At 36.0% G+C, this 17,012-nt stretch overlaps 1 protein-coding gene across 1 annotated transcript in view; it reads right to left on the bottom strand.

The window, feature by feature from the left end:
* LOC150097320 (thioredoxin domain-containing protein 11) overlaps nt 1–17,012 on the bottom strand; it is a 243,433-nt gene that overhangs the window by 39,461 nt on the left and 186,960 nt on the right. Inside the window, exon 11 of the mRNA XM_090407348.1 lies at nt 13,285–13,397. Within this exon, the coding sequence (XP_090263474.1) occupies nt 13,285–13,397 (113 nt within the window). The remainder of the gene's footprint in view (nt 1–13,284; nt 13,398–17,012) is intronic.

Below are 17,012 nucleotides of genomic sequence, written 5' to 3'. Positions count from 1 at the left end.
GTGTCTGTGTTTTCCTCCACTGGAAAAGTTCATTGTTGTTTGTTCTCCTATTGAAGAAGGAATGGAAGTACCGTGATAACAACGACTACAGTACTGCCCTTGTTCAATGGGCAGAAATAAATAATATACACTTATATTTGATGCTAAGGAGAAACACTTTTAGATCAGCATCATGGCAAATGGAGTCTAATCCAAACTTATGTTTTGTTTCATTAAACACAGAAGGGCAACCATTACCAGCAAGACAACTTGTATTTTCTAACTTCCCACACAGTCAACATTGACCAGTGTTATTAGAAATTGGCATGACGTTACCTATAGCAAGATCCTTTCCATGACCATGTTGGAATTTTAAAAAAGCAAATTGGAGAAATTTTGCAAATGAATTGGATAAATGTGTTCGTTGGATACCTGCTAGAGTTGCGGAGTACAAGAGATTCATAGGAGTGACCATATCAACTGCTAAAAAATATATCTCTAGAGGTTACAGAAAAGATTATGTCCCCGGATGGAATGAAGAGAGTGAAAATCTTCATAGAGAGTTCCTCAAAAGTGAAGATCCTGAAACAGCAGATGAATTACTATGCAGTCTGAACTCATCTCGAAAAACAAAATGGATTGAAACGGTTGAAAACCTTGACTTCAAATGATCAAGTAGAAAAGCTTGGAATCTTCTCCAAAAACTTTCCACAACTAATCTACCTAAAAGAAAAAGCATAACAATCTCCACCGAGAAAATAGCTAATCAAATCATTAACATGTCAAGGGCACCTAGGGACCATGAATATACCAAGAAAGAACTTAGAGCATTAAAAACAAATGCTCCTGCTGTTTCACAATATGCCTCAATCTTTGCTATAGATGAAGTAAAAGCCATCAAAAAAGATGTCAAAGCAGGCAAAGCCCCAGGCTTTGACAGTATACATCCTGAATTCCTGATTAATAGTGGGCCAAATACTATAAAATGGCTTTCTGAATTCTTTTCTGATATATTATTGACTGGCCGACTCCTAGCCAATTTAAGAAGTCAAATAGTTGCTATTCTTAAATCTGGAAAACCATCCCAGGAGGCAAAAAGTTACTTATACAAATTTCTTAGTATAGTCCCATGTAAATGGCCTGCGCACTTAATTTCCTCCATGCTCACGGAATAACGTTTCTTTCAAGTTATATTAGGAAATAAAATGTCCCAACAATGAAAACTTAATAATGGACCTCCACAAGGGTCAGTATTGGCATCCTTACTTTATAACTTATACACATACGACTTGCCTGTCACCATCTCATGTAAGTTCTATTATGCTGATGACACTGTAATTGCCATTCAACACAAAAATATGAGTCAGGCAGAAGAGGCACTTACAAACAATCTGAAAACAATAGGTGAATATCACAAAAAATGGATGCTCCAGTTCAACCCAGACAAAACAGAAGTATCAAGCGTTCACCTTAATAATCATATGGCAGATGTCACTTTGCATATCTGCTTTGAAGGATGCTTTCTATGACATAATAATTTTCCAAAGTATTTGGGCATGACCTTGGACCGCACGCTCTCTTATAAGCAACACCTAACAAATGTTGCTGCTAAGTTAAGAACCCATAACAATATAATACAAAAACTAATAGGCATGACATGGGGAGCAACAGATGATAATCCACGGATTACAGCTCTAGGTCTAGTTTTCTCTGTTGCCAAATATTGTTTACCAGTATGGCTAAATAGCACACATGTTAAACTTGTTGATAACCAACTAAATAATACAATGAGAATGATTTCTGGCACAATCAAATCAACGTCCACACACTAGCTCCTGGCTCTTAGCAATATTGTTCCACCAAGTCTGCGCAGGGCCAAAGCTCTCTTACAGACATATAAGAAAATCCTATGTTCTCCAGGATTTTCTTATACTCCTGCCAATACACTTAGATCTCCCAGATTTAAGTATACAACAACTGAGATTGAGACATCCACTACAATTAGCCCAACAATTATTACAATCTAATTTCGACATGAAGCAAAAGTGGCAAGAACAGTGTGAGAGCAAGGCAGATGATATTACAAAATTTTTTCTCAACAAATTACAAGAAAGTTTTAATGCTTGCTCTAACCTTCCACGAAAACTCTGGACTCAGCTTATCAGAATACGAACTGGTCATGGTGTATGTGCAGATATGCTTTCTAAATGGAGTAAATGACTGTCCCCACATTGTGATTGTGGAGCTCAAAGACAAACTGTGGACCATATTGTGACCCAATGTTATCTTAGAGCATGTTCAGAAGACAAATCAGACTTTTAAGTGCTACTTCCGAAGATATGTGAACTATTTGACTAATATGGATATAACCTTTTAATTTTATTGGTTTTTAAATGACTTTTAACTTTATTTTAATTTTAAAATGACATTATATTGTACTGCATGTTTTGTTATTCATGCCATATGAATAAATAAATAAATGTTCTGTTATTTTCATATGGACAGTTCTGAAGTCTTCAGAGAAAAGGAAAACTTTAAAACTAACAAAGCAAAATCCTCATAAAATCAAAACTGGGAGCCAGAGGGAACAACCAACCTTAAATTGTATTGTAGGAATGGAATCTTTAAAAAGATATCTGTGGCATAACAATCAAATAACACAATAACCACAATAATAAACTTTAATGAAAAGAAGAATTTTGTACTGAAATTAATAGTACACTGTCAGTGTGTGGAAATAATAAGCAATTCAAAGAAAAGGAATACAAGTTAAATACAATAATCGCTTTACCAATTAAAAATGGTTGTTATGTATTAGAGAAATACTATTAAAAAAACTATTTTTGATATTTTTGACCTGTAGCGATAAAAGGGTTATCATTCCGTTGTATAAAACTCTGATCAAACCACACTTAGACTATTGTTCTCAGATTTGGTCCTCAGGATTTGAAGGGGATAAATTAACTGTGGAAAGGGTACAAAGGCAGACAACAAAGATGGTGTCAGGACTGTACAATGTTAGTTATGAGGATCGGCTGAGGGAATGTGGACTGCAGAGTTTGGTGGATAGAAGAAGGTGAGGTGATATGATTGAGACTTTTAAACTGTTGAGAGGTGGTTACAGGGTTGACACTGGAGATTTCTTTCACTTGGTTGAACAGTGAGAAGGAGTGATGACAAAAGGCCATTCCTGGAAGTTACGAAGTAAACTGTGAGCAGAGGGTGAAGAGTGGTTTCTTTGCATGGAGATTGGTTGAACCATGGAATGGTGAGAGCGAGAACGGTCAATGAGTTTAAGGAGTGGTATGATAGACTTCGTGTTTCTTAGGGGGGGGGGACCTCCCCTTGATGAGTCTTGATAGACTGTGTTTCTTAGGAAGGACCTCCCACGACGAGTATCATCATTCAGGACTCCATGGAGGCCTGAATGATGATAATAATAATAATAATATTTATTTGATTAGATGAGAATTTCCTAAACTTTTGAAAGAGAGAATTATTCCAAATTTTTTTAAAAATTGAGACATAAGATGAAGAAATCATCATAAAATATTATTGCAGGAATTGCTTGCATTTATTTTAAATGTCTTTATCTAAAATTTTTGGCTAAGTTTCATAGTCATTGTCAATTATAGGAAAACACACACAAAAAGAGAACAACAATTCAATTGAAAGAGCATGATATTATGTGCAATATCAGCTGCAGGAGAATAGCTCCATCTGCATTAAGAGATGTGGTGAGCAGACTTTTGATGTATATCTTCCAGCAAAGGTCAGTTTCCGATAAACGCTGGTTGAAAGCACTGGATGCTGTGCAAATAAGAAGGATGTCCAAGAATGGTAAACTACTAGCATTTTCTTTTCCCTGGTGAACTGAATATGTGGGTGAAAGCTATTGATCCAATGTAAAAAGGTGGCCTTAATTGGATCAATAGAGATCATTGAGAATGAGGCCAAACAGCAAAAACACAACTTATATAGCAAAACCAGAGAGAAGGTTTGGGATGAATGGATGAAAACAAGGTCTCTTGCAGATAGTTAAAAAAAAATAGTTTGCTAAAGACAAGAGTGCTACCCAAGTCCGTGCCTTGGGTTTGTTTATACATCTTCTTTTTCCAGCTTTGGTTTCTCTATTTATCAACATTCCATTGTCTGACACAAGTTCTCTGAATCTGTTTTACAATCAGGATATTTCAGCCTGGAAAAATAACATTTACAAATAGATTGAAAGCACAGCCATGGGCAGAACTCTGTCTATACCTTTTGCAAACTATTTCTTGAACCATACGGAAGTTATCTTATTTTCATCCATTCGTTCCCATTCCTTTCTCTCTCTGGCTATGCTACCTTGATGACATAGGGCAAGTATGTATTTAAACATGCATGCAATCTTATCAGCTAATGACATAGGACTTGATTTTTATTATTATTATTTTTTTAATGACTGCAATTAAACAAAATCAACATAGTTATTTAGTACAAAAATAATATTGCCTTCCTGCATTTGAAATAGAGTTGTAATCCAGTAATAAATTTTCTAGTGTCCTGGATTGCTCTCACTGCTAAACTTTCTCACCTGCATCACACCTTCCTAACCAATGGTTATAATCCCCATAAGATAGATAAAATACAAAATTCTACCCAGAAATCTCCCCCACTATCTACCACAGAAGACTACAACAAAACTATCACCATCCCATCTGAAAAGATATCTATGGTGCTTAACAAACACCGACTGCGCACCTTATTTAAACCTTATGTGAAAATGGCAACTCTCATCCATTCACCTGACAGATTCACTCCTTTATCACATCCAGGAGTATATGAAGTGCCCTGTTCTTGTCATTGAGCCTACTACAGACAGACAGGAAGAACTGTGGACATCTACTTCAGTGAACACAAAAAATATATCCGACACTTTCGCTATGGCAAGTCGGGTCTGGCAGACCATGCTTTGGATACCCCGGCATACAGGATCAATTGGAAAAAAACAAAAGTACTGCACAGAAGCTTCTACAAGTCACAGAGGTTGTTCCTGGAATCAACAGAAGCCTTAAAACATACTCCAAACCTTAACAAGTATGGCTGTATAAATCTACCAAAGATTTGGGAGACAGTCATTCTAAGACCAAATTAATATTTATTTATTTTAATTTTATTTTTTTCAAAACTTTGGAATACTGTTTTTTTTTAAATTTTATTTTTAACTTAGATGGTATTAGCACTTCAGTCTTGTGTTGCACACTGAAATTACTTTTACTAGCCCCACTGTTACACCGAATTGTGGTTGATGTATTTGTAACATACTTTGTTTGTGTACTCTGAAGATGCTGGATATAATACCAGCAAAATATTAGCTTTTAAGTTATAAATAGTTATTTTCTTATCAATCTGTGTTCGCATCAATATTGTTCAATTTTTATTTCAAATATATATATATTTAGATAAGCAAAACAAGGGTCCTCAGCCAGGTTGGCAGGAAAAAGACCCACAGGAAAACCAAGATATAGGTGGATTGATATGGTAAATAGTGCCTTAGAACAGTGCTTCCCAAACTTATGGATGCCAAGGCCTCCCCTTTGGAAAAATTAAAATATTTCACAGCCCCATCGAAAAAAAATCGTAATATAGACATATTATTACAATATTTATTGTATTTATATTCAAGATTTTGCGTTTGTAATCATTTTTGTGTTTCTTATCAATACCTTTGAAATGAAACTTATATGAATAAGCACTAATATTATATGAATTAATTACTAATATTCATTAATCGCCAAAATACGCAAACAGCAAAATTTGTGAACCAATGTGTGATTTTTTCCATTAAAATATAAAAAACAAAAAAGAAATACTAAATAATAAAAATTAAATACGTTTCTTTTAAGATTAAAAAAAATCCACTTGGTCTTAAAACATTTTAAATTTGTTTTCATTATTTCATTGCCCCCCACAACAAAACTTATGGCTCCCAAGGGGGCTATGGCCAACAGTTTGGGAAACGCTGCCGGAGGTTGAGTTCGAGGTTATATCATAGTGTGTAGTGTTCGTGCAAGCTCCTGATAAGATAAGTATTATTTTCAGTTATCGTTGATAAAATTACTTAATATTGTGTATTTTAGTACGTCTGTTTGTGTGTTTTTGGTGTGCTATAACTTATTATTTGATAAAACACGTTGCAATAATTATGGCACCTGTACGAAGAAAAATGGCGGCCAGTAATGATGGTTCGCCATCTTTATCAAAGAACGGTAGTATAAAAGAAATGAGTCAGTGTACTAGCTGTGAAATGTACGCTTTGCGGAGTGCGGTCGGAGTGTGGATAGATGATAATAAAGGATTGAATGTGTGTAGAAAATGTAGGGAGAATGAGGAATTGAAGTGTATTTCGGATCGTGAGTGTGATATTTTTGTCAAACTTCAGAATGAAGAAAATAGCGATATGACAAGAAACGGCAAGGTTGTACATGAGAATTATGAGAGTGTGAATGTAGAAAGTGTGAATGATAGTATTAATGGTTTCTCAGAGAATAAAAAAGATGAGATAGATGCATTGAGTGAGATTGCGTTGTTGAATGGTGCGATAGAAAGGGCAAAACAGCAGCTAGAGTGCATGAACAAAAGTCGACTGAATGAACCAACCAATAATAAAAGGTATGACAGGAAAAATAGGTGTGAACATGAACAAAATGAAGGATAGAGTGCTGTATGGAGACTCGTTAGTACGAGGTGTGTTAGTAGAGGATTTGACCAAATCGTACCAACCTGGTGCGACCATAAAGGATGTAACTGAGTCTATTAGAGAGCAAAAGGAAAGGGTGAAAGAAATGATTGTTGTGGCAGGTACGAATGATTTGAAAGGAGATAAAATGGAAATGATAGAAGACCTGAATGAATTGTTTGAGGTAGCAAAAGAAAAGAGTGAGAGAGTTAGAATGATTAGTCTTTTGCCACGGTATGACAGTGAAATGTTTAAAAGGAGGGCCACAATTGCGAATGACTTTATGCGTGGGTTATGTATGACGAGTGGTGTGGAATTTGTGGACGTGTGGAGTGAGTTTGATGGGCGAAAGGATCTATATAAGATGGATGGCTTGCATTTGAATGGTTACGGTGTAAGAAGACTTGAGAAAGTGTGCTGAATGTAGTGGATGTGCAAATTCAGGGAAACTAGATTTGTTATGGGGGGGGGAGTAGATATACAGTCTTTAGGGAGGCAGTTGAATGTAAGAATGAATATAATATGCTAGGGCAAATAAGGACAACAAACCAGAGTGGGATAGTTAATATAAGGCATCAAGGTAGGGTGGGGGCTAATGGGATCTTAAATTCATGTACACTGATACTAGGAGTATTAGGAACAAGAAGGAAGAGTTTTTGGCCATGGTTGGCACTTCCAGACCACAGGTTATTGGTATTAGTGAAACATGGCTGACTGTAGATGATATAGCTAGTGGGATTGAATGTGATGGGTATAGTGTGTTCAGGAATGACAGAGAGAATAAAATGGGGGGAGGAGTATTGTTGATGATAGCTGATGAGCTACAGCCAAGGAGAATAGATGTTGAATTGCAGGATAGAGAAAAAAGCACATTTGAGGCCATTTGGTGTGAGATTGTGGCTAGCAGAACTAAATATACAATGGGTGCTGCTATAGACCAGGTGATGGAAAAGATAGTGGTGACAGGATGCACAAGCAACTAGAAGAAATGAGTGAAGGAGGGTGATTATTATGGGAGATTTCAACTATGGTTGCATTGATTGGAGTGAGGAGAGGACACACGGGAGGAAGGAATTGGATTTTATGCGGTTATTAAGGGATAACTATATGCGACAGCATGTAATGGAAAATACTAGGGGTCAGAGAGTGCTTGACCTAGTAATTACATCTGAGGATTTGGCTGTAACAAATATGACCACATTGCCACCAATCGGTGAGAGTGATCATAGGGTCTTGACTTGGGAGGTGGCTAAAGGTGTAGAATTTTCAATTAAGACAAGGTACATGTGGAATTATCGGGCTGGAAAGTATGACAAGCTTAGGAGTTTGATTGGCTCAGTGCCATGGCATATACAACTGCAAGGACTAGAAGTTGATAGTGCATGGGAGGTAGTTAAGAAGTGCTTGCATGAAGCAATGGCTGACTGTATACCTAGAGTCCGAATAATAAATCAAGTAGGGGTTAAATGGATGAATAACACCATTAAGCTTGAGCTGCAAAAAAAAGAAACAACTATGGAGGGAATTTAAGGAGAAAGGTGACCGGCAGGCACATGAACGGTATAAAGCGCAGGCCAGAAGGGTGACGAGTGTGGTAAGAAAAGCAAAAAAGGATTACGAAAGAACATTGGCTAAAGAGAATCCTAAACAGTTTTTTAGATATGTAGCAAGTAAAAGGAAAAATGTACATGGCAGAATGATTTTAAAGAATGCCGATGGTAGGGAGGTAACTGAATCAGTTGATATAGTTGAGTTACTGAGTGAGCACTTTGCAAGAATATATCATCCAGGTGGTGACATTGCAGAAACGAATGTACCAGTAGATTATATGGGAATTGTCGTGAATGAAGTGGAGGTGAGTAGTCTATTGCATAACCTCAATGTCAATACATCTGTGGGATTGGATGGTATACCAGCTCGTGTTGTACGAGAAGCAGCTAAAGAATTGTCAGTACCCTTGACCATTTTGTTTAATTTGAGTCTCGGGTCTGGGTTAGTCCTGAGCGGGTGGAAGGAGGGGAAAATAGTTCCACTGCATAAAGGTGGTTCCAAGACTGCTGCTGTAAATTACCGACCGATTAGCATATCAGGAATCATTGTCAAGGTCTTAGAGAAATTAGTCAAGAAAAGAATACAGGATTGGATAGATGAAAATGGGATATTGTATGAGGGACAACATGGTTTTTTGAAGGGTAGATCATGCCTCAGTAACTTGCTCACGTTTTATAACACAGTGACGGCTGAACTGGATAGGGGTAATGGGTTTACAGTGATACTACTGGACCTTGCCAAGGCCTTTGACAGGATACCACATGGAACCCTAATCAGTAAACTGGAGCAGATGGGGATAGATATAGGGTTGGTAAGATGGATAGGAGGGTGGTTGAAGGAGAGATACCAGAGAGTGGTTTATTCAGGAGTGGAGTCAAAAAGACGTCTTGTGACTAGTGGAGTGCCGCAGGGCTCTTCTTGGACCACTGCTTTTCAATTTGTTCATCAATGATATTGGAAAGGATTTGAGAGGAAGTGTTCACTTGTTTGCTGATGATGCAAAGTTGGGTAGAGCAATTGTAAGTGCACAGGATGTCAAAATTTTACAGGATGATTTGGATAGTTTGGAGAACTGGGCTAGGAAAAATGGATGTCAGTTTAATGTGGCAAAGTGTAAGGTTATACACTTTGGGTTGAAAAGAATAGCAGCAGTATATCGCATTGGTGGAACCGTACTCCAGGAGATTGATGAGCCAGGGATTTGGGAGTGCTGGTGAATAGGGAGTTGAAGTTTAGGGGGCACATTGCAAAAGTGACTAAAACAGCTCACCAAATCACTTGGCTTATGAAAAATACTTTAACATGCAGAGACAAACAAGTTGTTGTTCCTCTGTATCGAGCCTTGATAAGACCCCATCTGGACTTCTGTGCCCAGTTATGGGCACCAGGGTTTCTTCGTGATGGGGAGGAAGTGGAGAGGGTCCAGAGACGAGTGACCAAGATGATAGCAGGTCTGTGGAATGAACCTTATGAGAATAGGTTGAAGATTTGTGGGTTGCAGAAATTGGACGATAGGCGAAGGAGGGGTGATATGATTGAGACATTCAAATTACTGAAGGGTTTTTATAAGATTGATCCAGAAGATATTTTTGAAAATATGACTGGTGGTGGGAGGTCTAGGGGCCATGCATGGAAGATGAGCAAGAGCGTGGTTGACAAGGGTGTTAGAGCTAGGTTTTTTACTTGGAGAGTGGTGAATGAGTGGAATAAGCTTCCAGAGTCTGTTGTGGGTGCTACGACTGTGAATGAGTTCAAGGCAAGATATGATAGATACTGTGTGAATGTTGAATAGTTGTTCCAGATATGATGTTAGGGCCTCCCTCGATGAGTCTGTCGACTCCTTGGAGTTTCCCGGAACAATAATAATAATAAATAAAAATAATAAAAATATAAGATCTGACAATGTTGAAGCCTTGACAGGTAACAGATTGATTTGGAAGAAAATTGTAGATAGGAAATTAGTAATGATGTAAATTTTTCATGTAGTACTATCATATTCTGTACACCCCTTGATGGTAAATGTCAGGAATTTGACGATGATGATGATATATTTAAAACAAAAGGGCCCAAGACTTATGACATGACAGTGCCACAGGCAAGCAGTTAGAAATAAGAAAGGAATTTTGGTGTGTTTCTTGAAAATATGTGAGTTGTAATCATTGGGGAAAACAGTATACAGTTCAACTCCAAGTTGAACTGCATAAAAAGTTTTATACAGTTCAACTCCAAGTTGAACTGTATAAAAGTGTTGACTAGTAGCTGCTCCTGTTTGTGCATAATTAGAGGAAAGTGGAGGTGGCCAGTTCAGTGGAACAGCACCCATGGAAATACCCATAGAAAAGATATAATGTAGCAAAATAGAGCATCTGTGGAAAAGCGACTGAAGGGTGACTTGTCATCAGTCAAGTGAACTACTCACTTTTGAATACAATCAAGCATTCTTAAGGTGGTCTTAGGTGAACCACCCCAAATGTGGGAACAGTATTCCAAGGTCGGATACATTTGAGCTTAAGTCAGAGAGAAGTACTGTTTGGATCACAAAAGAATACCAAATATCATAGAAGCTAAAGAAGCTATGGACATGATGTGCTTGTGCATATAGATTAGATGTGAGAGTTAACCCAATAAGAGAAAACTCAATTGATAAGCAGAATATTCTCAAAAGTGAAGGAGAGGGAGGCTTGGTCTTTTTTCCCAAGACAGGACTGCCACCAAGTCACCATTAAGCATCTAGTGCTTAATTCATACAAGTACTTTTTTTTAAATGTTTTGACTTGGTTTTGATTTTTATGCAAGAGATGTTTATTAGCCACTTGATTCGGTTTATTAAGTTAATAAAATAATATCAAAAGGTCTGACATTTAATTAAGTCTTTAAATAAAAACAAAATAAAATAATTAATGGGGAAACATTATCAGCTATACAATAAAACAGCTGATGTTTTTTTTTTTTTTTATTCTTGACGCTTGGATTTATGTATAAATACAGTTATCTGAAAAGCATATTACAACTATTTATTTCATCCTGATGGTAGAACTAATTGTGAAACTGTTGATGTGTTGCAATTTCAAATTTTCTTGCAAATAGATTGAGAGTGAGGGCAATAACAGCAAAGAATGAAACAGTGAACACAGAAAATTAGCAGTACAGGTAACCCTCGTATAACGTGGTACTTATATAAATTGTAGTATCCCTTGTTGAACGCAGTACTTATACAACGCGGTTTTGATATTAGATGGTCTACAAACTGTAGTAACCTTTTATCCTTTCATATTTTTTCAATGTGCGACTTAAAAATGAAATTTTATTTTCGTTAAATTTGCGTCTGCCGGTATTGCGCATGTAGTTATAAGTAGCGAATTTATATTAGGGGAAAAACCCTTCAGCATGCATGTATGTCAATTGTTTACTGTATGAAGTTTTTATTGTTGAAAATTGTCTTTGTTTTCTGCCAGGAAAGCTCAATAAAAATCATAAGTGTGTTAATCGTAAGCTGAGCACTTTATTTTTTGGTGAGTTGTACATACAATACGTAATGCTTTTTTTTTATGTAAAAAATTTATTTTTATAGTAATAGCCACTTAGAGCGCTTTTGCGATATGGTTGAAAACGAAATTAGTGAATTCATTGATGGGGAAATTGATTTAAATGAGGAGGAACTGGTACAATTAATAGATGACGTCAAATCAAATGGCTGGGAAAGTTCTGCTGAAGATTCTGATTGTGATGAATCTGTTAAAGTATTCAGTTTAAAGAAATTAGAAGGATTGGACTTGGCAAGAAAGTTAGGAAGTTATTTTATGGATAATAATCCCTTAATGGAGTGCTCCAGAAAATTCACGAGACAATTGGATATTTGTTTAGCTCCATATTATGAACATAATAAAATATTGCAGCATAGTGATAAGCAAGGTCTTATTACTGACTTCTTGATAACTAAACCGTTAATCGTAAGCTGAGCACTTTATTTTTTGGTGAGTTACATACAATACGTAATGCTTTTTTTTATGTAAAAAATTTATTTTTATAGTAATAGCCACTTAGAGCATTTTTGCGATATGGTTGAAAACGAAATTAGTGAATTCATTGATGGGGAAATTGATTTAAATGAGGAGGAACTGGTACAATTAATAGATGACGTCGAATCAAATGGCTGGGAAAGTTCTGCTGAAGATTCTGATTGTGATGAATCCGTTAAAGTATTCAGTTTAAAGAAATTAGAAGAAGGATTGGACTTGGCAAGAAAGTTAGGAAGTTATTTTATGGATAATAATCCCTTAATGGAGCGCTCCAGAAAATTCACGAGACAATTGGATATTTGTTTAGCTCCATATTATGAATGTAATAAAATATTGCAGCATAGTGATAAGCAAGGTCTTATTACTGACTTCTTGATAACTAAACCAGCCGAAGTATGCAATGAAAATTATACAAACGATGTCCAAGAGATTTCAAGTGATGACAACGTCCAGTCACTCGTAGATAAAGAACATCTACGAAATGTTATTTTTGAAGACAGTGATGATGATTAAAATATGCACTTTATTTTATTTTGCCTAAAACATTTATGCATTATGGGCAATGAAGTTTATATACAATTTGTATTTTTATAAGTTTATACTATGTTTCACAGTTTATATGTCTTCTTAACTTACATGAATTACCCGAATTAAATAAAAAAAAAAATATTTTTGTTAGATGGATGTGTCATTGTTTATATAATCTTTAAAAAAAAAATGATGTCGGAACCTAACCCTACTTTTTCTATGTGATCAGTCTCACACATAACGTGATTTATATAATACAGCATTTCTATGGAACCTAACATCCACGTTATATGAGGGTTACCTATCCTGCTAGATGTTTATGACTAATTTTTAATGAATGAACTGCCACCCTCTTCCCCAAGGCATATATTTAAAAAAATATATGAAATATTTTAAAATGAACGAATTAGCTTTAGATTCACTTTTAAAAATTAAACTCAACATAAAAATTTTATGAAATTTTCAAAATATAGAGTAGTATGGTACCTTGCAAAATGAATTCCTTCAATTCCAGCAAAGTATTTAGCTACACTTAGGTACACATGAGCAACACTTCCACAGAATCCACACCATGAAGCATAATATATCAGGACAACATCCTAAAAAAATACATTGCAGTCATTACCTATGCTATTATGTCTCAAAACACACACAATTGCAAAACTACTAAAAATGTCAAAATGACTGAAATATCATAGAAATTATATTAAAGTGAATTATTATTATTATTGTTGTTGTTGTACAAGCACCACCATGGAGTCTGAAGATAGTTCGGTATGACTCAAACTATCCACACAATACCATATCTCTCCTTGAACCCATTAACAGACAAAGCACTAACTGTCCAGCAACCCATTCCATTCATTCATAACTCTCCAAGTGAAAAATCTAGTCTTCATGCCCCTACTAACCACACTTTTACTCAACTTTCAGGGATGACCTCTTGTTCTGCCTACTCCAGTCAAGTGCTGAAATATTTCCTCTGCATCAATCCTATAAAAACCCTTTAAGTAACTTTAATGTTTTCTATCGTATCTCCTCTTTTTTCACCTATCAACCAACTTCTGCAGCCTGCACACTCTCAATCTATCCTCATAGAAAATGTTCGACAGACCACTCACCACCTTATTTGCTCACCTCTGAATCCTCTCCACCACTTCATTTTCAAGAGGAGACTAGACATAAGCAGAGTAATCTAGATGGGAATGCATCAAGGCCTTATAAAGATGAATAACAACTTCCTTATCTCTACTTGTGTGTTCTTTAATAGCCAAGCAATCTCATGAGCCACCTTAACAGCCTTAGCAGTATGTCCTCTAAACTTTAACTCTGTCTATGGCAATCCTTAAATCTCTAGCTCCATCTATTTCCTGGAGTACAGTTCAAACATTGTGGCACACAGCTTATAATTTATTTATCCCAAAATTCATAACTTTACATATCTCCACATAAAACTGACACCCATTATCTTTTGCCCATACTGACATCCTATTTAAACTATCCTGCAAACTCTTCACATTGCCTTGATTAGCTATCTACCTAATTTTGCATAATCAAACAACCAAATATTTCCTATATGTACAAATTCAACAGCAGGTCCTAGCACTGAACCTTGTGCCAAACCAATAGTCATCACCAGCTTTTGCCCCTCTGTATAACACATTGTTTCAATAATGTAAAAAATTGACAGTTGTAGAGTACTTTCTTTAAAGAACTGTATTTTTAACATAGAATTTAAAACTTTAATAATGAAGTGCATTAAAGAAAACTCTTGACATGTTTCCATCAATCAAAACACCAGTACCCTTTATTTTATTTAATTCATACTAAGGCCAATGCACTCCTTTTATTACTAGAATTTTTTATTATTTTTATTTTATTTTTTTAATAGAGGAGAGATTTGATTTCTGTCATAAATTGTTAGTCTAGATGATTGAGAAACAGGAATCAAAAGAAAGAATGAACCATAATTTTTTTAATTAATTTTTTTTAGGATCTCAGTGTCGAAGTAATACTAGTTTCCAAAACTCTGAATGTGTGTCCAAAATACCAACGGAACAAGAAGAAGTCAGAGTTTCAAAAATCCTTGCATTACTTCCCCACTGAGGTTCTACCATTGAAAAATTAAATTCCATAAACTTATGAAGATCACATATAGGAACATTCCAAGCAAAATATTAAAAAGTATACACTTTCAGAATTGTACATTATACTTTTACACACACGCGCGTACTCTGAATAAATGAATAGAGTAAGCAAAACAGAGAAGTAGAAGTCACACATAGTTGCAGAAGCCCCTGATCTGCTACAACCATGGACCTAATAATGAAAAATAAAATGAATTCCATAAAATTAAATATATCTAAAAATTTAATTAAATCAATATGCATGTATCCATATAACCATTTGTATACAATGTGTATTATGAACATATCTAGGTATGCATAAAGATATTCTCCCCAAGCCCACTCTCCTCTTTTAAGTGCAAGTTTCAATTACCCTACGTTTCGCAGCCCACATAAATTAACATCCAATTTTATGTAAAACTCCATGCGATGATTTCAGATTATAATCATTTTACAGTAAAAAATAATTGACTTCCAAAAATATTTGTGTTACAAAATTTTTTTTAGCATGTACTGAGACATATACAGGGTGTTCGGGATAAATTTGACAGTTTCGTAAGGAAAAATAAAATCTTCTTTGTATCTATTAAATTTAATGAATTGACAAAAAAACATTACAGGCAGAGTTAATTACAATACTATCAACAAGATTTACTCAAAATAACCACCATTAGCATCGATCACAGCTTCAATTCTGCTTCGGAACCTCGAACAAGCTGATGGTACAGTCTCCCTGGGAAGGGCCGCAAAAACTGTTTTAATTTTATCCATTAACTGGGCTTTTGTATTACTGGAAGTGCGATTGGTGTCTTTTTCAACTGCGCCCCATACAAAATAATCCATGGGGTTAAGGTCTGGGGAGTTTGGAGGCCAAACATTTCGACTGGTGAAGTCGTAGAAATTTTCAGACAACCATTTTTGACTTTTCCCAGAGGTGTGGCAAGGGGCCGAATCCTGCTGCCATACATACGGCCTACCATTGGCTACCCTTGTTATCCAGGGCTTGACTACAGTTAGCAACTCCACGAACAAAGCCCGAATTCCAATGCCAGGGTTCTTCAACACCTGTTCCTGCAGATTTGCGAGGAATTCTGCTGTACGAACGCAATCAGATCGTCTGCTAGGGATCTTTCTTCTTGCTACATCCTCGTAGTCACCATTGCAAGTCTCTAGTTCATGCCTGATTGTTTTTACTGTATTCAGGGAGCATTGGGCAGCAGTCGTAATATCCTTATTTTGATGGCGGGCACGAATCATCATGATACAAGTTATTCTCTTCCATGATTCAGGTGGGTTCCAGCTATCCATCCTTTCTGACATCTTGTATATGAATGAAGAAGGGTCCAAACTTTTAAATGAAGAGAAGTGTGTGTTAATACATGTAACTTACGGAAAAATATAATTAATTATAAATATGTCAAATTTATCCCGAACACCCTGTACATATATTATCATAAAATTCCTGATACATATCCTTGAGGGGTAAATGGAATATAGTGCTTTACTTTATTCGTGTCAGAAGCAACATAGTTCAAATACACATAAATTTACAAAACTGATTATATACTGGAATTAAAAAGAAAAGAAAAGAAAACAACAGAACAATTTACATCATAAATACACTAAGTAAAAGTACACTAGAAGGTCCATCAAATTTCTGCTGCCCAAAATTTGGCCAGATCACAAGCATTAGGTGTCGCATTAATCAAATCGTCCATTGTACAACTAAAGGGACATACCTACAAGAGGTGAGCCATAGTTTGCTCCTCCCAACATTCACATAGGGATGATTCACGAGTCCCCACTTTTTTACATTATCCTTGGATCTTCTAACACTGCATCGCAACTTATTTAAAGCTTTCTAGATAGTCCAGTCTTCTCTGTGGTTTGGTGGAAGACTTTCAGATGGTACTACCCAATCTGTAAGGTGAATGTTTCTTGTCTTCTATGAGGCAAGTCTTGATTTTGAGTGGTTCAGTAAGGCTTTCAGTGGAATGAAGAAAACTTTTCCTAGATTTTAACTGTTGATGGGCAAGTTGATATTCAAATAGAGAATGGTATGTAGACGGATGCCTGCAGCCTCTCATT

This window comes from Typopeltis vanoorti, chromosome 17, assembly GCF_054136105.1.
Source record: "Typopeltis vanoorti isolate ZY-2024b chromosome 17, IOZ_Tvanoo_1.0, whole genome shotgun sequence".
In the NCBI taxonomy this organism is placed as follows: domain Eukaryota; kingdom Metazoa; phylum Arthropoda; class Arachnida; order Uropygi; family Thelyphonidae; genus Typopeltis; species Typopeltis vanoorti.
Note: the sequence above shows the minus strand (reverse complement) of the source record. Positions and strands in the feature narration are given on the sequence as shown.